The sequence below is a fragment of the Anser brachyrhynchus genome (genome assembly GCF_964034855.1).
Source record: "Anser brachyrhynchus genome assembly, chromosome: 1".
NCBI classification, from domain to species: domain Eukaryota; kingdom Metazoa; phylum Chordata; class Aves; order Anseriformes; family Anatidae; genus Anser; species Anser brachyrhynchus.
The window spans coordinates 13114701-13136705 of NC_137694.1; the positions used below are offsets into that span (position 1 = coordinate 13114701).

At 40.2% G+C, this 22005-nt stretch overlaps 1 protein-coding gene and 1 long non-coding RNA gene across 2 annotated transcripts in view; one reads left to right on the top strand and one right to left on the bottom strand.

The window, feature by feature from the left end:
• Positions 1-18130: 18130 nt before the first annotated feature.
• On the bottom strand, positions 18131-20702 carry LOC308187097. The gene is made up of 3 exons (XR_013944462.1): positions 20317-20702; positions 19695-19859; positions 18131-18981 (listed from the first exon to the last, which is right to left on the bottom strand). It is a non-coding gene; the product is annotated as an uncharacterized lncRNA (long non-coding RNA).
• Positions 20703-21382: 680 nt separating this feature from the next.
• GSAP (gamma-secretase activating protein) overlaps positions 21383-22005 on the top strand; it is a 48233-nt gene continuing 47610 nt past the window's right edge. The window contains exon 1 of the mRNA XM_080575324.1: positions 21383-21609. Within this exon, the coding sequence (XP_080431450.1) occupies positions 21525-21609 (85 nt within the window). The 5' untranslated portion in view covers positions 21383-21524. The remainder of the gene's footprint in view (positions 21610-22005) is intronic.

The following is a 22005-nucleotide window of genomic DNA, read 5'->3' on the forward strand; positions in this document are numbered from 1 at the left end:
GCATTATGATTTTCGTGCACCTCGCAACAAAACATGGAAACTTTCCTTGCTGTTACTAGTATGACTTCCTACTTTTGTCGGGAGGTTGATGTTTTTGACTGCTGCTGAATGACCACAGATAAACTTTCTGACATCTGGGGACAATGTGAACTAATTCTTTTTGTGCTTGAAAGTAATTCTGCTGCATCAGCACCAGTGTTCTCCATTTGCTCCATTCCTGCCACAAGGCTGCTCCAAGTGCTGCTTATGAAGCAGCTAAGAAACCAGTAGCATTTCCCCTTGTTCCACGTGTGCTCAGGAATTATCAGGCTTTCCAGCACACCCTCTGCTTTCAGCAGTCAGCTCGGCATAAGCAGTCAAACACCAAAAAGCTGGAGCCTGCACTGATTTCAACTGCGTGGCTTCTCTAAAAGGAAGCATTACACCTGGGTATACGCTTTTATTACAGCTTCTTCTCGTTTCATTCCTAAAGGTTGAAGCAAATGCAATTATCAACAAATAAGAGCCTAGCTCGTATCTATAAGGAGTCATATTTTAAGCTTACAAAAGCCCCGAATGCCACCACGTGTCATTAACAGGCACCCCCAGCAGCAACTGCAGCCCAGTTTCTGCCAGTGGCTCCTGCACAACAACAAGCCTACCAGGGCAATGTGGGCACAGATGTTGGCGGCCTTTTGTACTTTACAGTGGTTCTGCCGGGGGAGATAAGTCCCCTTCAGACATCTCATTCCATACGCTCTGCGAAGAGGAAGGTAGGTAACCAGTTTCATGCTCGTTCAGGTCAGCCACAGGAAAGGGGGCATGGGGAATCACTGACAGCGTGCTGGAACCCAGGCATCATCCGCTCTGGTAGCTGTTTCCTCTGAGTATATCAGTGGCTGCTGAATTCTGCATCTCTTCTTTTTGGTGTAGCCACAAAAAAAAGAATGAAGTCCAAATAGGCTTATGCACATAAACGCTAGGGGAATCTGATGTGCACTCCTGTTCTATCATTAGCGATTATTTGCAAAGGCAGAAACAAAATCTCATAAATATCGTGGTCCCTCTTTGCAAAAAAATAAGCATAGAATTTTTAGCACCTTAAAGTACTCTCTGCTTCTGTGTGAAGAACTGCAAAGCACCTGTCTCAAAAACCTGGGGTTTTGAAAATGATTTCCGAAGGAAAGGTAGGATTTTTTGAATACTGTTATTATGTCCTCTTTTAATTGGGTATAGATTATGGCCTATGGATGCCAAGTATTTCATCCTCTCACTCCTTTTGTTATCGTTTTTGTGCGCATTGCTCACCACACACTTGTCTAATGCACACTTCTTCATTTTGACCTACCAGTGATGTCAGATGTTTTTCCCAGAAAGAAATCTACCTTTCAGCAATGTTTATGGTAATACACTTTCAGTTATTATCTTCTTGCCACCCTTTGAGTTTATCATTTGCAATGGATTGTGGATTACATTTGCAATGGATTGTGTGTTACTAAATGTAGACTTCCACTCATGAAGAGATTTCACGTCTACAAGTTGAATAGGAAAGATTCATGACCCAGGCTTTAAAAAGCCTCTACATCTTACTTTATACATTTTTAAACAACTGTTTGTGAGACAAGTAGAGAGGATATCTTCAGGTTATTTTTTGTACCAGGAGAAATAGTTGAACATAAAGAAGTTTTTCCAATGATGTCAGTTGTAATAGGATAAAACTCTAAGGATTAGGAATCCAGTTTAAGTGCAGAACGTATAGGTCTGCTGAATGCACCTGATATATATGTGTGTGTGCATGCAACTACTGGCAGTGTACACTAAAATCCTTCTCCATTTTCTTCTCCCCTCAAATTCAACAGGTGGGCAGTGCTATAGTTAATGGTCTCCCAGCACAATGATCAGTTAGTGAGACTCACTAAAAGCCCTAACATTAACAATTTGCCTATTTTTATGCCTCTTTATTTTTTGTACTGGTATTTTGTGTACAAAGAGACCAAAGACTGAATTTCAGCAAATATATTTAATTTAATTGTATTTATCCCTAGAATTTCAATGAATAAAATATTACTTTTTTTTTTTGTAGGAACAGCCACAGCTGGTCAGATCACAGTCTGTTTGTGCCCACGTCCCTTATAATCTCTCTGTAGGGGTGGCCAAAAGTGGATGCTACAGGAATGAATGCAGGAGGTGACACATCCATTGTGTGGTCCTCCACAGGCACTGGCACTTAGCAGCTGAAGGAGATCCTGCATTAGTCCATATATTGACCCTCCTGTGCTACAGTTATGAAACAATATCTGTGAACTTGCCAGCTTCTGTTCTTGACACTATATATTTCATGTCCAAAACATCCTGTGCTATTGAGTTTCACAACGTAATTATGTTATGTGGAAAAGTACATCCTTTTGTTCATTTTAAATCTGTAGCCTGATTGGATTTCATTTGATTTCATTCCCTGTACCACAGAAAATGATGACGAGCCTCCACTGCATTCACAAGCTTAGAGCTCTTTCTCAAATCCCTTAAACTTTTTTTTTGTAAGCTGGTGAGTCCAAACCTTTTTTGTCTTTCTTCATATAGAAGCTATCCTAGCTGCTCAGTATTTGCAGTTTCAGCTGTCATCTTTAGCTTTAACTATCTTGAATAATTTTTCACTATTTTCAGTCTTTAGCATCGTGATCTGTGTGAGAGTGTTTATGACTAGTTTATCAAGCAGTATCCATTTCAGTAGAGATACTTTCAGGGACTGCTCGTAACATCCTTAATCAGAAAGTCAAGAACCCTGACGAGAACTTTCTCTTTTATTGTATGGTACCTCCGTTTCTTTCGCAGGCTTGGTGAGGAGTCTCAGCTTTAAAATCTGGAAAACATAAATATACTGTGACAACACTGGACAACTATTGCTTGTCTGACAAGCAACGTCTCTAATAGCCTTGTGAAACACCCTATCATCTACAGAGGTTTTGTTGATTTTTCTCCAACATATCTTAACTATGTGTTGATTTTTTTTTGTATTATATTGTATAGTTTCTACCAATCTATTCATATGGGCTTTCTACTCAATGGCCTTTCTGTGACCACACCTGCAAAGCTTCATTTCTCTAGCTTCTATCGATTACAAATGTAGGCAAGATTATTAATATTTGATTATCATCCAGACATCTGCTTATTAAACATCTTTTCATCTTTTGTATTGTATGCACAATGACTCAAGAGAATTTTAATAAAAAATTAATACAACGCATTTGCAGAGCTCCAAAGAAAAGTTTAACTGTAGAGATAGGCTTGGAGGCTGCTTGGAACTAATTCAAAACCCACATTTGAGGTTTTTTTTTCAACTTCAAAGAGCTCTAATTCATTTAGATTGTTTGGTGACTGTGTGTTTGATGGAAAGAAATATTTGCAATCAAGATTGTGCTGCAGAAAATGCTTATTACTGGCTATAATACTCACTACACAGTTGATTCTGGTCTGTTAATGTCAGATTTCCTACTTACTGCAGTAGGCACAGAATAAAGTTATACCATCCCATAGTTTGTTTGTTTTGAGAAGCAAAGCTCATTCCAAGCAGTAAGATTTTTTTCCATGAATCCTATGTCATGTTTTGGGAGAAACAAATCTCAAAGTCTTTACTCTGGAAAGCTTTTATTGAAAGTTACAGTTTAAAGGTAGGACTACAGATGACCAATTTTTCCCTACATAGTAAATGTCTAAGCTTAACTATTAAAAATGTTGTTTAAGTATTAAAAATGCTGCTTCAGAGTAAAGAAAAGAAAAGCTGACCTAGCATTTTATTGAACCTCATTTCACGTTTGAAAAATCTAAATGAGCAGTGACAAAAATGTCAAGGCTGACATTTTATCTACCCTTACATATTTTGCCTATTCCACATAACTCCCTATTAGTTCATTCAAAAAATGCTTCTTATGTGCCTATTTTCCCAATGTTTAGACTTCAAACTTTCATGTATGCACTATAATTCGTGCATTAAAAGCCAATTTACAATACAAAATTTCATCCTAATTTTTGTATGTTATTCAAATTGCAAGAACAATGGCACATAAAGCAAAAAAAAAGTTTCCATTTTGGAAATGTAATCTTATGTATGGGATAGTTTGCTATCGCACCTACAAAAGAACATTGTAAAACAGTAGAACATGTCTCACAGGTCATAGCAAAAGACACATTAGTACTCTAAGCAGTAATTTGTTTGCAGGAAAATTAGCACTGAGAAATTTTACTGGGAAACAGAGTGCCTGGGTTTTCCATTAGAGTACTGACTGCAAGATGTGGAGTTATTTACATTTTTGTTTTGTTTCTGTTCTTCCAACCCACATGGAAATATGCACTTACTTTGAATTTTCTGGAAAAATCCCATTGAATTTTAAACAGAATACTTCGATTTGTGTGAAACTGTATGAAAGCGATGAATAAGATTGTTTGTCTAGGTCCCTTCAGTTCATGTTCAGGAATACAACGTTACATCTCATCAGGGAGGTCTGGAGCTGCAGAAAGGCTAAGGGAACAAAGAATTTGCAAGTCTGCCCTTTGCGCCTGCTCTAGTCACATCTCAGGTAATACCGGGGAAGGATGTATACGGTGGTCAAGGCCACCATTTAAACACGTATAAGGTGCTGCTACTGAAGTGGTGTAAAGGTGTTATTGTCAGAGGATGTAAAGGAAGGTAGAAATATCCAAACTTTACTTCTGCTGAGCTGCTCTTGAGCTCTTCCTCTCCTGAACACCTGTACCAGGTCCCCACAACAAAGGGCATCATGACTATGGCCACTGGGCAGAGCCACTGTTTGTAGCTTGCATTGAGACAAGATCTTGGGTGCTGGGGTAAATACTTTTTGCCACCACCAGAAAATATCCACATCATGTAGAGGAATCAATATAACATTAATATCTACCATTTACACAGCATTTCACATTTCTTGTCACACTCATTTTTGCAGGCAGTGGTGTTACTTAGGATTAACTCAGCAGAGCTCAGTTTCTCCAGCTTGACATGATAACACAGCTTTTAGCCCTCACAAGTATTTTAAAGAGGTTAAAACCTTGAATCGAATTCTGTCCTGATCTGCAAAGCCATTGCTGTGGTCTTACAGGATCCCATAGTTTTAAGCAATGGCAGGCTCTATTTTGAGGTTAGTCTTGTGTAAGCGGCTACTGTGTGGGATAAAACTGACACCTGAGACAAACTCACTGAACACAGATATTTGCCTACACCCTAGGTCTTTGCTACTAGTGTGAAACTTGAGAGCAGGGCACAATGTCACTGAAGTTGCTCATTGCTACACCAGCACATGAAGATACAGGATATGTTCATCCTACAGGAGGGAGGGCTTCTCTTACCCCAAAGCAGTGCTTGTAGGCTGGCACAGGGGAAGGACAGTGAGCCTACAGACGAGTAGCTGGGTCCAATACAGAAAATCCTCATCCTACCATTATTGCATTTTATCATATAAAATATGTATTTAAATAACTGCAAATATATGTATATTTTTAATGAAACAACCTCTCCTTAAATGAAGAACAGATGGTTAATTCTTATTCATGGCCACAGAAGAAAAAACATGAAATAACTGGCTTAATTTATAGGATGGGAGATTTAGTATAGACATTAGCAAATTAATTCTAGCCTAAAGGGTTGCTAAGCACCAAAACAGGCTAGCTCAGACAGCTATAGATGAGAAAGTCTTTAAGAACCTGCAGATTTTAAGAACAGTTGGGTATACTTTTATTGAAGGTGGTCTAGGACAGCTCAGCATGGGAGGGGGGGGGGGGGGGGGGAATGGGGACCACTGACCCTTGAAATCCCACCCAGCTTTTCTGTGCTGTGATTCCTCAGGAGTAGAACAGTCTGTAGACCGGTGCAGTGCAAATGATCCTGAAAATAAGTGACTAACTTGAAACAATTATACAAGTGAATAAACTTAAGAGAAAGGAAATGCCCTTACAGTTTTCTTCCTAACCTTTATCTCCAAGTTGCATATTATATTGGGTCAGCCAAGAAAACAAATACCATATTCTGATGCAATCCAGTCCTGTCTGTTTTACCCACATCACTGTTTCTTTTTCCCCCTATCTTGATTACAGATCTGAGCAGCAGAGGCTTAAAATTGCAGTTGTCAGAACAAGAGGTCATTTGAGTCATTGCAATTTTCAGAAATGTGGCTTATGCCCTCAGAATTTTCTCTGGGAACATTTTGTTGTAAATTCAACATATTTCACACCACCCTGTCTTTGCAGGACTTGAGGGCAGTTTTACAAAGTGGGACAGAACAGCTGAAGGGTTTCTGCTTGTTTTGTTTGATTGTATAAACATTTGAACAATACATTCCTGTTTTGTCCACCCTTATGGCTAACTGCCTACGGTTCCGGTAAATAAATGGTCTAAATGAACAAAACTGAAAACAGCTGCCTTTTTGCAGCCATTTTGTCTTATCACCCCTTTAGACAGGTCAAAGCCTTTTGACTAGCCACAGCTCAGCCCCAGTGGTGCTACTCCTTTGATGTGTATAAACCTAACTTTTGATTTCTTCAGCTTTTGCAAATTTGCAGCTTTAGCTTTCACATGTATTTTTCATGGTACAAATTACGACCACCTGTAAAACTCCAAACTCTTGAGTTGAATACAGTCTTGACCACTTTATGTAGTAAAATTAGAAACTGAGAGCTGGAATGACACATTTGAAAATGCTCAGCTATTCTAATTTAGAGGAAATGACAACAACAAAAAGCAGCAGATAAACTTCACAAACGTTCCCCTTAAATCCTGATTTTATTCCCACCCATAAAATTGCCTGTCTAGCTAGACTCCGGAGAGCTAACGGCTGATTTTTAAACATGCACCCATACTTTCCACGTAAGTATAGTCTGAAAATATGCAAATGGGATGCAAAAAATTACAAACATTACGTAAAATCCTGGTTCACACCAAAACCAAATTACGTTCCAGTTTCACACCAGTAAATCCCCAGCACATGTCAAAGGCACAAACAGTAGCCAAGAGCATGAAAGACTCTAGCTGAGCTCTCAGCAAAAGTTAGCTGCACCAACCACACTGAAGCAGGAATAAAAAAAACTAGCATAAAAAAAAAAAAGCAGAAAGTAAGCTACATTTATTCTCTAAATAACAGACAAAATAAGTGCATAGTATTTGTGGTTCTCAAATGCTTCAGAGGATTGCAGACTATTTAGTGGAAATCTTTCAAAATTGCCAACTAAATTGATGGACATCTTGTTTATACATGTTACATTACCGAAATTGGACATTACTATATTTAAATGAGGTTTTGTTGAAGTTTTTCACGTCTTACCAGTTTTAGACTAAACCAAACAGTGGTTTATTGAAGTTGAAACATTTTCCAGTCAGCCTGGCCTGAAGACAAGCCTTAAGCGACTTTAATTCTTGCATTGTTTCAATTAAAAAAGTTTAAAGATGCCACACTAATCATGTTAATTTATTTTTGTTGCACACCGTTTTTTTCCCAGCTTTTATATTTATTAGTTCTATTTCACAGAATCACAGAATGGTGGAGGTTGGAAGGGACCTCTGGAGATCACCCAGTCCAACCCCCCTGCCAAGCAGGGTCACCAAGAGCACACTACACAGGGTGGCATCCAGGCAGGTTTTGAATATCTCCGGAGAAGGAGACTCCACAACCTCTCCGGGCAGCCTGTGCCAGTGCTCTGCCACCCTCACAGTAAAGCGTTTTCTCATACTCAGCCAGAACCACCCGTGTTTCTGTTTGTGCCCCTTGCCTCTTGTCTTGTCGCTGGGCACCACTGAAAAGTCTGTCCCCGTCCTCTCAACACCCTCCCTTCAGTTATCTGTACACATTAATTAGATCTCCCCTCAGCCTTCTCTGAGTTAAACAGGCCCACCTCTCTCAGCCTCTCCTCATCTGCCATCCTGACAGGTGCTCCAGTCCCCTGATCATTTCGTAGCCCTCCTCTGGACTCACTCCAACAGCTCCACGTCCTTCTCGTACTGGGGAGCCCAGAACCGGACACAATGCTCCCGGTGAGGCCTCACCAGGGCTGAGCGGAGCGGGAGGATCGCCTGCCTCGGCCTGCTGGCAGTGCTCTTCCAAATGCACCCCAGGACACCGTTGGCCTTCATGGCCACAGGGGCACATTCCTGACTCGTTCATTGACTACTGCCAAGACTTTAATACTGGCCTCTAATTCACTTTACATTTATCTCGTAGTCTAGATGGGTTGGGAAAGGTGAAAATCTACCCAAAGATCTGATTATGGTATTTAAAATGCATGCTGTAAAATGTAACTCCTTGTAGGTTCAACTATATATACTTGTGTGGTAATGGCATCTGAGACAGCCTGAGACCAATAAGATACGTTGCTATGACTTTGTCTTCACTGTTAGACAAATAAAAACAGAAGATACTGTGGTATTTGCAGATCCTAATATATCTACCTCTTACTGTTCGAAAATACCCTGTTTTAAGCAATAATGATACATGTCTTACACATGCACATTTGTGCTAAAATTTGCAGTTTTATCTCTCAGGCCAATAGTAGTTCCTATGTTTTTCTGCTTCAGCACCATTTATACCCCCATCTAGTCTAATCCCAATGAACCAGGAAGAGTGAAATTTCCCCCACCTTTGCAACACCATTCCCCCAGCAGACTACTGAGCCCAGTTCAGTTCAGCAGCAGGCCCCACACGTGATTGTAATTGTTTTGCTAGTTCATTATTCACACACATTGCTTGCATGGCCTTGTGTTATAGGACAAGTGGTTAAAAAGCCCCTGTGAGGGAACAACTCTTTCCTTTCCTCCTCCATTGACTAAACGGTTTCAGAAGTTTAGTTTCTTAGGTAATTCTCAACTGCTTGGATGTTTTCATTAAAGTTGGCTACGTTTTTAGAATTTCTTTTGTAGTCTCCACCGGAGAAGATAAAGCCTTCCTCCTCACACTCATCCCCTTAAATCTCAGGGATGCTTCTGGAGAAGCGCTGGCGTTTCAGACCGCCCATCTAGAACAAAGCACTGGAAGGATCTCTGTGGCCTGGGGAACGTGATGCCCTGGGGATCCCTTCTCTAGATAAAATGACACAGAATAAAAGTCTGAAATGCAATACCCACGATTATTAGCTTCTTACTCATTTGAGAGCTACAAACTCTGCTCTTTAGATCATCTCTTGGTTGCGTGAGCCCAGCCTGATCCGTGGGCTGGCGGCGTGGCTCTGCAGGATGCAGCCCGCCCTCTGTAGTGACTTCATCAGGTTGTTCTGTGCGGAAAACAACAAACTTTCTAGCTCCAGCTTGATTTTAAGAACGGTTACTCCTTTGCAAACTTTCCATACATCAAACAGCTTCAAACCTTTCCAGAAATGACAAACAGCAGACCAGCAGCAGGCTGTATTACTTTCCACTGACTTCACTGGTTTTAGTTCAGGCAAACTGAGAGGTACTGATATTTAAAATGACCTATGAAGCTGACCTTGACATTGAGAGCCAAAAATAGAAAAGATTTTTAGAAAAGGAGACTAATATTGGTAGGTGTTTTTTGAAAAAATATAAATTTTCTTTTTTAAACTATCATTGCTTGATTTTTTGGAAGAAGGAATGCCAGTGATGCCACTGACATATAAACTGAAAATATGTAGTTAATGTTGAGAGCAAGTACCAATAATTAAAGTATAGAATAAAGTAAAATATCAGGTAATTACAAAAAATGAAAGTTTTTTGAAGCCCAGAACATTCAGATTTCAGGTTAGATACAGGAGAAATACTACTACTACTACTGCTACTACTACTACTATTACTACTGAATTACAATAGCATTTATGCTATTATACTGAATTACAATAGCATTTATTACTATTATTACAATAGTCTTTATGGTACCCTAACAACTGTAACCTTACTTCAGAGTGAAGTCACCCAACAATCAGCTAATTAGAATTAAGGCACTCTTTGGCGCTTTTAGCTCCTAAATAATTCAAACTGCTTTTTTAAAAGGTGTATTTACATTTTTTGTTGTAATTTTTTTTCCAGCCTGGGAACATCCCTTGAGGCTATTATTCATGGAGTCCTTCAAATAAAATAGTGCAGAAGCATTCGCTCTGCACAATATGGGAGACAAAACTCAGTAGCTAATCTCTTTAGGCTCAGTGCAGGAAGGAGACCAGAGCATCTCAGCTGAGGTCCTTGAAAAATTGAGAGCACAAAAGCTAAGCAAGTTTCTTGCTCCCCATACCAAGAACCTACTGGTTGTGTGCCAGCACCAGGCACAGCAGGTTTGTGTTACCACTCTTCCTCCTGTGCAACAAACAGGTAGGAAAATGGGCTTGGCAAGTACTGAAGCTATGGACCTTCCTACTGGGGTCGAGCAAAACAGTTCTCTCGATATTCTGAAGCCTTTAGTGTGGAGGGCACCAAATGCAGTCTGCTTCTCTAGAGATTTTGCTGTCCCCACCAGTCTGCTGTCCTAGACAAGTGCTACGTTTCAGTTCCTGCCAGTTCCTGACAAACACAGGAACTGCAGCACAAAAGCAACATGTGATCTGCAATTGATAATTAACCTTAGATGGGTTTTGTGCCTGTGAAAAGCAAGCCACTCATTTACATGCCTTCATAGGAGATACTCATGGAAAGTAAAGTAGAAAATGAAAATTAGAAAAGCCAAGAAAGAATTTGACAAGCAAATAAGTAGTGCCATAAGACAAATTACAGGGAATCTTATTACAATATTAAAGATACAAATTATGGATCCATGAGCCTCCCAGCAAAATAAAAAACAATTACAAAGAATAAAGACTCTGTATAATATGCAGTCATAGAAAAGCATGGAGAGGCATAATAAGGATGATATGAGGTAGAGGATACGTTTTCTATGGAGACATTAAACAGACTCCTTGCTTTAAAAGAAAGATGATAGGGAAGGTAAACATGATAAATACATATAAAATCCTGATTAGAGTGCGACTATGCTCTATTTTTCTTAAAGTGAAAACTAGAGTACAGCAAGCAGAATCATGAGGCAGGAGAATTGAAAACACAGATGTACTTTATCCCATTTACCCCACCATGAAACTAATTGTCACAGGATTTTCTGGATGCTAAAAGAATCAATAACTTCCAGATTGTTTTGATCCACATTTTTTCTAATCTGAAAGAGTTACAACAGAAGAAAACATAACCTTTTATGTTTTTATATATGCTTTCTCTTAGCATCTCAGACTGGTCAATGTCAAGAGGCAAGATGCTGGATAGATGGACCTTTTATCTAACCTAACACAGTTAATCTGAGGTTTTATGCAACACAAATAATCACCCCCATTTAGCCTTTTTTCCAGAAGAGAACATTGGCTGAAATCACTTTTATTTGAAATAAAATTAAGGCAACACCAGGAGGAATACAGAGTAAATAACATAGATGTTAATATAAACTGATAAATTTTAAATCGGAAACCAGCAGGATACATCCAAATGCACTTTAAGAATGAAAATGTTCATGAGTTAACATACAATCTTTCTCATTTAAATTGCCTAATTGTCTAATAGTATCACCAGTCTGTAGTGGAGCACATGTATGTATCTACAAAATTAACATTAAAAAGGGTTTCTAGAATGCAATGAAAGTCTTTATGACAAGGTCAGGTGGTTGACACTGTCTAATGACAGACTTATAAAAGGCCTACCCATGGCACGATAGGACAAACAGCTCTGCCTATCTGAAGGAAAACCGTGCTCCTTATCATCTGAGAGTGATGATGAAATGGAAAAACACATGCCTATACCTTATTTCTGTTTTTTAAAGAAAGTCTTTCAAAGTCTTTCTTCAGAAGTTATCCAGGAAAGGCCATAAGAATGATCCAGAGCATGAAAGCATCTTGTCAGAAGACAAATTGAAAAGATTAATTGTGTTTAACTTAGAAAAGAAAAGAACACGGAAGACTAAAAAGTACCATAGGAAAGATAGGGCAGGAGTTTGAATTTAATTCAAAGAAATTAAATGATGGTAGTTTCTTAAATAATTCTCTTTCTTACTTCTTTCTTACTTCACATGTACTCACTAATTAGACTGTGGATAAAAAAGATCACTGAGGCCAAAATTTAAAAAGGAATTAAACATTTTTATGGATTACACAAAGATACAGAGTGCTAATTAGTCTGAATACCTTGCAATATTAAATGTTCAACTTTGAGCCATAAATCTGTCTCTGACTATTTAGAGATCAGGATGAAACCTAACTTCTAAAGCAAGTGCAGAATATCTTTAGTTGACAACTGCAGGGCTTCTTGCACCTTTCCCTGACACTGTTGGGATTGACTGCTTCTGAAAGAACAAGGAATGGAGTGCAGGAGAAAAGACGAGAGAGGAGGCTGGCCAGTCTGTGCTTGTAGGGAACTTGGCACAGACATCTATGGCAGCAGTGTCCCGAAATGAAGGGAAAGAAGCTAAAAAAAAAAAAAAGAAAAGAAAAGAAAAGAAAAAAAGGAAAGGAAATGACAAGGCATGAAAACTGCTTCTTCTAGGACATTGGACTCGATGGTGTTTGCTATTATACCTGAGGACTACATAAGTGAGCTGGAACGAGTGGAAGAGCTAATCCAGTTCTAAAATTAGTGTTTATTGCCATGGAGCCTTCATACAACTGATAAGTAAGCAAGCACCCTTGTAGATACTGCTTGGGAGTATCAAACTTGCTAAATATTGGCTGACAAGAACTGTCTTGGGGTACAGTAAGGGAGCCTTCTCCTCTGATCCCAGTAATGGTGGCAGACATGGGCTGCTTTCCACCTTGGCCGTGGCCTGCTCTTGGAAGAGAAAAAAGCTGAAGTTCAGCTTCCAAAATAGCTGACGTGGTCCTTTCTGACCATGTCCTTACTGTTAGTGGACCTCCAAAAAAAAGGAAACACGTATGTGCCTGCAAGACTTTTTTGTAAAATTGAGTTGTGACAATTACACTCCGTGTGTGAAGAAGCTAGAAAAAGAAACAAGAGGGGGAAGGATGCTAAGCTATATATGTCCTGTAAGCACCTTCTACATGATCTCCAAGATAACCTCAAAGAAGGTGCATTGCTATTACAGTGATCAAGTACATAGAGGAAGGCAACTACAGTAGAATGAAATGCTACTACCTAGTTTAGGGGAGGTACTTAGTTTAGTTAGTAAGTTCCCTAAACTTAGTTAGGTACTTAGGGGACTTACTTTAAATAAAGGGGAGTCCCCCCTTAGGGACCTACTTTAGGTACTTAGGGGAGGAGAAAATAAGGAAATGAAAGAGGTACGTAACATAATATTAATATATTTTGGAAAGAGGACACATCAACTTTATCTATTTAGCACCTTTATAAATGGAAGAGTCATTCAAACAAACTGAAAGATAGTAGACTGATGAAAGTATTTTTGATACAGATTCACCTTGCTACCCAGCTCCACTAATGACAAAAAATTTGCTTCAAAAAAGGTATCGACCTGCATCAGAACAAGAAAAAAAAAAAGTTGTTAGGGACAACAACAGTAGTTATAGATCAAGAGGTTTTATTTCTGTATATTAAGGATTTTTTGCATCTTCTCCTTTAACACCTAATAGTATCCATGTCTATGATACCAATGTAGCTAGATCACTGAGCTAACCCAGTATGACAGAAATGTCCAACAATGTTATTTGTGATTGACTGGCTAATTATTCATGACTGCACAGCATTTTAAACAGTTATAATCATAGGCTGTTATGAATGTTCATAATTTAAATTAATTTTCTAATTCTCCAGAAGATTTGTCTCTTCCCAATGGGTGGAAATATTGACATAACTATGACATCAAATAACACAGTTCGTTATTGTCATATTGAGCTGGTGTAATCACCTCACACTGCAACAACATTCAACTTAAAAACAATTATGTCTTGTTGAGGAAAAAAAACAACTACTTTCCTTAGTAATAATTCTTATGATTCAGAAACTTGGTGATGGCTTTCTTCTGAAAATAAATGAACTCTCTCTCAAAATAAGGAGAATTAAACGATTTCACTTATAGATGTAAAAACCTAATATAAGTGCACTCAGTTTATTGTGGCACTGGAAGCAGAACCAAGCTGCATATTTTTCCCTTGTCTTTGTGTTTGTAACATTGTAAAAACAATATATGCATCCTTAGGACTCGATTCTGTGACATTTATACCAACTCCAACTGAGCTGGCATAAAGCCTGCAACATCATACTGATGAGAATACACTCCCCAAGCCAGGTCAGTGAATAAAAGCTCCTCACACGAGCAAGGCTATAAGAATAGACTGCGGGAGGTCAAGGTCAGTGGTGAGTTTTAGCTGAGTCAGGGCTGGAGGATAAGGCCCTTATAGATCCTATAAATAGTTCATTGTCAAAAGGAGTCAGATTGAATTCTGAAAGTATTTTGGAAAAAAACAAACTACTGGGTGACTAACGAAGTACACCTCCCTAACTCTCTCTGTTTATTAATGTGACATTTGTTTGGAACTAATGTGTACAATAAATAAGAGATATTTTTAGGACGTGCCAGGGAAATGTATTCAGATTTTGAGAGAATAATTTGAATGTATTTGGAGTGTTGTACTTTATCAAAGGAAAGGTTGTTACAACATACAAATACGGTATTAAAAACTAGTGGCTTCTGTGGATTCCAGCGGAAACAGGAAATCAGGCAAATGACTCTAAGAATGGGATTTTCACACCTGACTTATATCAGCTCAGAGCTGATGTAAGACTCCTCTTACTGTAAGTGGAGAGAAGCAGGTGCCCCCACAGACAAGTAACCCCACGCTCAGGCCAGCAGAAGCTGAAGCAGGCCTAACTGCACCCCAAAACCGGGAAGAGCAGGGTCGCCAAGGGCCTTTGCCCACCATGAGTGGTTTGTTCCCACCTCTGTACAGTATCCTCATTATTGTGGGTGTAAGGGTTCAGTAAACTTGGTGGGTAGGTGATTTTACTGACACCAGTCCCTCCTAACACCTGCTTTCTCTCCTCAGGGTTGTTTTTCAGTGGGATCACTTCTCTGGTCTGGAAACTACGCCTGTGGTGGATGGGCAACGGAGAAGAGCAATGCTGGGGAAAAATGACTGTTTTGTTCAACCTGAGAGCTGGAGGAAAATGTTTGTCAGACTACAGCAAAGGCTCTGAATGAGCCGTGCAGGTCTAACACCTCACTGCTGCCAATACAGGGAGGTCTTCAGTTCTCTTCCCCTTCCTGCTGCCAGCACCACGTTACCACCACTTCCTTTTGCAATGGCTCTGGCACGTGTAAAAACCCTCTGTGACCTGAGACACCTTAATCACCCGGCAGAAAACAAAATCATTTTAAAAAAAAGTCAATAGATTTTATGTGGGTTCATGAGTAGAGCTGGATCACAGGTGTCATACGTACAGCAGAGCTGGCAAACATGGAGATGGGATGACCTGGGGATGAGGGTAGGAGAAAAAAATCAAGCTAGGGGAAGTCTGACACCATCCTCTCAACGGTCAGGAGTTGTTAGATCAGCTGCTCATCAAACCACACCCTCAGGGCCCCTTCTCATAGCATGCTACATGAGATCTAATTGCAGGCAGACACTGGAAGGGACAGTCCCGCTTTCCTCCAGGCCTCCAGCTGCACGTTGCTGGTAGGCATGACTGTAGATGGGAGGGGAGACGAGGCCCAGCAACCACAATTGGGTTGGATTTGTAAAATGAGCCTTAAAATAAGTGCCAAACCTAGGCTGTATCGTAGAATCATTAAGGTTGGAAAAGACCTTCAAGATCATCTGGTCCAGTCATCACCCTACTACCAACGTCACCCGCTAAACCATGTCCCTAAGCACCACATCCAGCCTTTCCATTGCCCTCTGGGGTTCTTATATTTTTTCATTAATTAGCAGGAGCCTAGACAAAGAAGTCATACTAGAATCCTGTTTTCGAGACTGTTGAAGCTCAATAAGATGAAATTCAACAGATGCATTCATCCTGTGCTGTCTCTGGCTGTAGTCTCCACTGTACCACGCTGTAGCCTTGCATTTTGAAAGAATGCATTTGTATTAAATATATATATATATATTTTTTTTTAATAAACACAACAGTGAAAATGAAAGCACATCTAAAAATGAATTGGAATTGATCTGCTGATAAATGCATTATTATATCTCTTCCTTAAACAGTAGTGAATCTGTTGCAGAGTATTGACAGTGCTCTCTTACAATACAAAATGAAGTCAAAGCTGAAAGATCACAAAGGAAAAAAGAGCAAGTTTCAAAACACTACTGGCTAGTCCTAATGAGGCTGTAGCTGGAAGAATAAACACAGAGCAAAGAGTTCCTTCAACAGCTGTTGAGACCATGTGTGTTCGTAGAGCTTTCATCAGAGCTAGTAGGGGTTATTCTGTGAAAAGAACAAAGGAGCCTTAGAGCCTGGGCCACGAAGAGAGAACTGGCGGAAACAAAAAGGCCACTTGGGATACAGCCACAGATTGCGTTTGGCCCTGGTCTGTTTCCCTCCCTCACTTTGAGGAATACCTTAATTGTTTTTGAAGTCTCCTCAACTTGAAAGATGTTATTGGCTTGAGAGTGTTATTGACTTCAATGAAACTGTTTAAAGAATAAGGTACTGCTCAATATGAGCATGAACAGCAAGACAGATCTTTTTTTCATTAGTAGTTAAAAGACTATATCGTATGATTAATTATTAAACAAAGCATAGAAAAGACATGTCCATGAAGCACTGGGTCTGTGTTGGATGCTGACTGACTTCAGAGAAACTACTCCGATTTATGTTGATATTCTGTGATTAAAGATACTGAATAAGATGTGATTCTCACACTGAAATAAAGATATTTTACTATACCACCATTGAATTATGGCCTTTATTTTTACTATAAAAATTCTGATTTCTAATTGCATCTTATTTGTGTTTAATAAACATATTGACCACCTCCATCAGGAAAGCAACTTATTTATATTTTCTGTGTTCAACTGGTTGAAAACATTCTTCAAGGAAACAACTGTCTAGACAAGATCACAATAAATCCTCTGTTGCTAGAGTGGTGGGAAAAGAGGTTGTCCTTGGTAAGCAGCGCTTTCAAAAGCAGTTATGAGCTGTTTGCCAGGCTGCCATGAGTTTAAATAATTATTTGAGATATACGTTCTGGTGGTTCCCACTAAGATAAGAAGTCTTAAGTATAATTTTCTGATGTGGAACACATTGATGATTTATGACTTTATATATAGTTTTTTTCTTCTCACCATGATAGGCATGAACGAATCTTTATTCTGTTGAGAGCCAAAAAGTATGTTGCATGGGTTAATGCCAAGTTGGCAGTCAATGCCACAGCAACCTCACGCTTGCTTAAAGTTATGATTTTGTAATTCCTGCCACATTAACTTTTTGTAGAATAAAGATAGGCACATATGCAATTAGCACAACAACTTTTGTCAGTGGCAGAATATCCTGATGTTGGTTACAATATGATCAGTAGGGCTGCCATCCCTTGCTGGTGGTAAACTTATTAATCCTGATTCTGTTCAAGATCCACTTCAGCTAAAAATTCCAGGGAGATCCTCCCATTAATAAGATAGGAACAGATTCCTGATTTAAAATAAAAAGGTAGAAAAATCTAATCAGTCAATTTTTTCTAAGAGCTTTATTTTCACATCCCTATACTGCAAGTTGCTGCATCAGGGTTGGCTCCTGTGCCTACACGCAGCTTTAGTCTCAAACCTAAACTATGATCATCAGAAAGGGAAACAAAATATAAATAGAAAGTGAAATTCATGATTTGATTTCATGATGTAAGCAAAAAGGAAGCAAAAATCAGAAATGGCTTATAACACTAATTTCACTTGGCACAGATGAGTATGCTGTTTTTTCTTTTTTTTCTTTTTTTTTTTTCAAGACTACATCAGGACCTCTGTCTTAATTCAAAACCTGCTGAAGTAAATGTAAGGTTTTTTTTTGTTTTGTATTTTTTTTTTTTTTTTAGATGTTTAAGACTTTTTCATCAAGCTTTTAATTTACTGTTTGTAAATTGAGGTGGTATTTTAAACTGCACTATTACTTGAAGTATGCCGAATGAGTCAGTTCTGTGGTTTCTGAGGAATGTGTTGTGCTTCTAGGAATTCAGCCTGGATATTTGGTTCTGCAGACATGGCCTATAACATGTAGAGCCAGACTGTCAGTTCAGGGAATCATGAGTTTTATAGAATGAGATCTAAATCTGTGAACTATTTTTTTGCAGTTGTGAAGGAAATGGGTATTTGCATTGAACATTAAAGGTGGAAGTGAGAAAATAAAAACAGCAGATAACAATAGGAACACAGGAAGAGAAAGAAGAAACACCATCCCAGTTAGAAGTATTTGGCACTATTCAGGTGACAGCTGCTGTAGCAAACACTTAGTGAATATCTTGAGGAGAAAGAGCAGGAGCAGATTAAGTTTCCTTTGTGTCATTGCAAATTCTCATGCAGGACAGTTTGTTTGCTCTGCCGCACCTTAAGTGTCAGACTGTGAAACCCCAAATCTGCTATTGTCTGTTGTTTCTTGAAAGATGGGGTAACTTGTACATGTTAATAAAATAGGCACTCTGAGTTTCACTTTAAGGTTAATGCTGAAACCAGTTGTCAACATTTTATAATCTTTCTTATGATAGTTTAAAAAAATCTGACTGTAAGAGTTAATTCAGAAATTGCATCACTTTCTGCATTTACTGTAAAGCTCATTTATTTGATTGGAAATGTTTCTAGTATTATCTGTATTAGACAAACACACAGGCAGGCAAAAAAATTGTTATTTATTAAATATATTTTCAGGAACTAAATGCAGATATAGGTATTCCTAATGTACGTCATGACTGTAAATTACAATGACAAAGTTAAGCTCTCAGAAATAAGAAATTGCCAAATACGCTGTTCATACTAGATAGCTGTCTTTGAAATATCATTCATCTTGTAGTATGCAATTCTTGTTCCTTAATATTTCACTTTTATTTTGTTCATAGGGTGGATCAGGTTTTAGAACTGAAAGAAGATATAACAAATGAGACTGTTATCTGAACCAAAAATGGTTTTATTATCATTTTTTTTAATATAAGTTTCTGTATTTTTTTTTTTTGAGGAAGAACAAAAAGCACAGCTAATTACTTAATGGAATCAAAATGAAATTCCCAAGCACTTTCCAAGAGTCATCAGCAGTGCTGGATATTTAAGAGTCACATACCTCTACCACTGGAACCAAAACAACTGGCAGAGGTAATATCTTTTTATACGGATAAGCCACTGGAGAACAGTGGATTTTAAATAATTTGCTGGACAACAGAAGAGCTCAGGAATCCCAACCTCAGTTCTGTGAAGACTATCTGACTTCATTTCTACACAGGTTATAAACCTCTGCCTTGTCTTTCCAGATTTCCTGTCCCTTCTGTTCTGGCTCTGTGCTCCTATCAATTCCTTCAGCTCCTGTTGGTAATGTCTTCCCCAGCTCTACTTGGTTGCTTTTCTTATGTTCCTGTGTTTCTGAACCCTGACAGTCATGTATCACCTCATCCCTTCCTGTTTCTCAAATCTTTTCGTCCGTCAAGCTACCACTTCCTCCTCCTTCTCACTGAAAAGACAGGGAAACTTCTGAGAGAGCTTCTCTTGCCTTGGTTTCAGGGACGAATATCAGAGATGCTATGCACAGGCCAAGACTGAACAGATCTCCGCCACACCCACTCGTCTGTATAGCTACTCACCAGCTTACATCATATGAGAACATTTTCATTTTCCTTTAACTGCGTTGACCAGCTTAAGTTCCATGGCAGAGCCGGCAGTTACTCTGGTTAACTCCTACTGAAAGGCCTTTCACATATTGCACAAGATATTCTTCTTAGAAGAACAGCATCATCATATGATTCTGTCTGTAAACATTAGAGAATAATTCATCCATCAACTATGTGGGCTGTCTTTCAAAAACTGTACTAAGTGACACAGTTGATTTTGAAACAAGAGAACCGTGACAGTTTTTTTTTCCTTCTTTCAAAGAAGGACCATCAGACCGGGCAGCTATATTTGATTTTCTTTCTTTTTGCTTTGCATTTGGAGAGCCTACTGTTATAGGTACACACCTCCACATTTTTTGCTTTATGGTAGGACAATGTAAAATTCTGCCAGTTGGCCTCATCCTAGCCTTAACTGAACTCTGTAGCTCTGGGCACAGGAGATTTTCTCCATGTGAAAATTTCCCTTTTTGCACATAGTTAGAGAATCAGTCATTTCTTTGGCTTGGCTTCCCTCCTTTGCTTGCTTCTCTTTTTGAATCAACTCCAAATCTTTTTGAGTCAACTCCAAATACTCATAATCATGAATTACCCCTACCTCATCTCTTAGAAAACACATCCATTTGGGATCTTATCTCTGTTTTCTGCCTCTGTCTCTGAAATAAATATTCCAGATTCTTGCACAATCACTTGATCCAATGAGCTCTAAGAAAAATGATGATTATGAAAGTTATGATAAACTTGTAAAAGTAGCCAAGAGAATTTGAGAGAAAGCACTTTTGCTTTGCAGCTGATTGTCAACTTGCCTCTCAGCTGGACTTTGCAGTTGTACCAGATTCTGATCTGGCCTTTATATATAGCGCCAAAGCTTAGCAAGGAAGGAAAAAACTTGGTACTGGATTACCTCTTAGAACTGGTTCAAGCTGTTCTGTACTTGCAGTACGGTGGTTTGGTGTGCGCTATTACAGCCCATCCACTTTTCTGCCACTTTTAGCTGCTGACATCAGACGGCATCAGAAGGGAAATGGTAATTACAGGCGTGCTATAGATAGCCACGAAGCAGCATCTTATCAGCACTGCAAGTATTTTCAAACGCTTAAAAAAAAAAAGTCCTTAAGTTCATGGTAAGCTTTACCTCCTTTGCTATTTCACGATTTCAAGGTGGATGAACAGCCGGATCAGGCCAGGCCTGGGCTGAGAGGACATCCTGAGGTCCGAGCTGGGCTGCAAATGCCGTTTGTAGAGACTCAGCCTGACTGACGAACAACTGCAATGTGCAACCTGGGAAAACAGGGACTGTTAATGGAAGACGTCTAACACGTCTAAGCTGAATGTGAGACTGGCAACCGATGACCAAGGCCTTTTAACCAGCGGCCACCAGCTGCCTTCGCTCTGACACTTTGACTACACAGGCAATTCCTCAAGGCGCTGTGAGTCAGCCAAGCTTACAAACAGCAGAGATACGCGTCGGGAGGAGCACTTCCTCCAGCTCCACAGCTCCGACAGACAAACGACAGCCTGCGGGTCCACCTGAACCCACACCCACACGGCAGCCGGGGCGCAGCAGGCTCCGCAGCTCCTCTCCCCGCCGTGCCCCGCAGCACGGAGGGGGCCGGAGCGAGGCGGGCCGGCGGCTGAGCGACACCAGCCGGGCCCAATGCGCTCCGAGCTGCCCCGAGGGGCAGGCCCATGGCGGCGGCCGCCCCAACAAGAAGCCGCCTGGGCGAAGCGGGCAGCGGCACGGCCGGAGCAAGGGGGGGGGAACGGGGCCGCCCGATGGCGGCTTGAGGAGGCGCCGCCGCCGCCATGTTCCTTCACCTGGCGGCCGAGTTCGACCTGCAGAGGGATGTGGGGCCCTGGCTGGCCGAGCGGGGTTGGGCTGCGGCTCTAGGTAACGCCGCGGCGGGGGGCGCCGAGGAGAGCCCCGGCCTTTCCTCTTTCCCTCCCTCCTTCCTTCCCCCCTTCCCTCCCCGGCGCGGGTAATGGCGGCGGCGTTGGGCTGCCCCCGGCCGGGGCAGGGCAGGGCGAGCCCAGCCTCGCTGTGGGGGGCTCCGCCCGCGGGTACGTGCAGCTGGGGGGGCGACAAATTTGGGGGCTTCAGGGCGCTTTTCACATCCCCAGAGCTCTTCTGCACCTCACATCTGATTCGTTCTTCCTCACGCTTTTTCTTTTTCTCAAAAAAAGATTTTTTAGTACGACCGCCTCTCCCACCCTACTACCCTTTCTGAGGAGTCTCCACAGCCCCACAGGAGTCTCTAAACCCCCCAGCCAAAAATAAATAATAAAA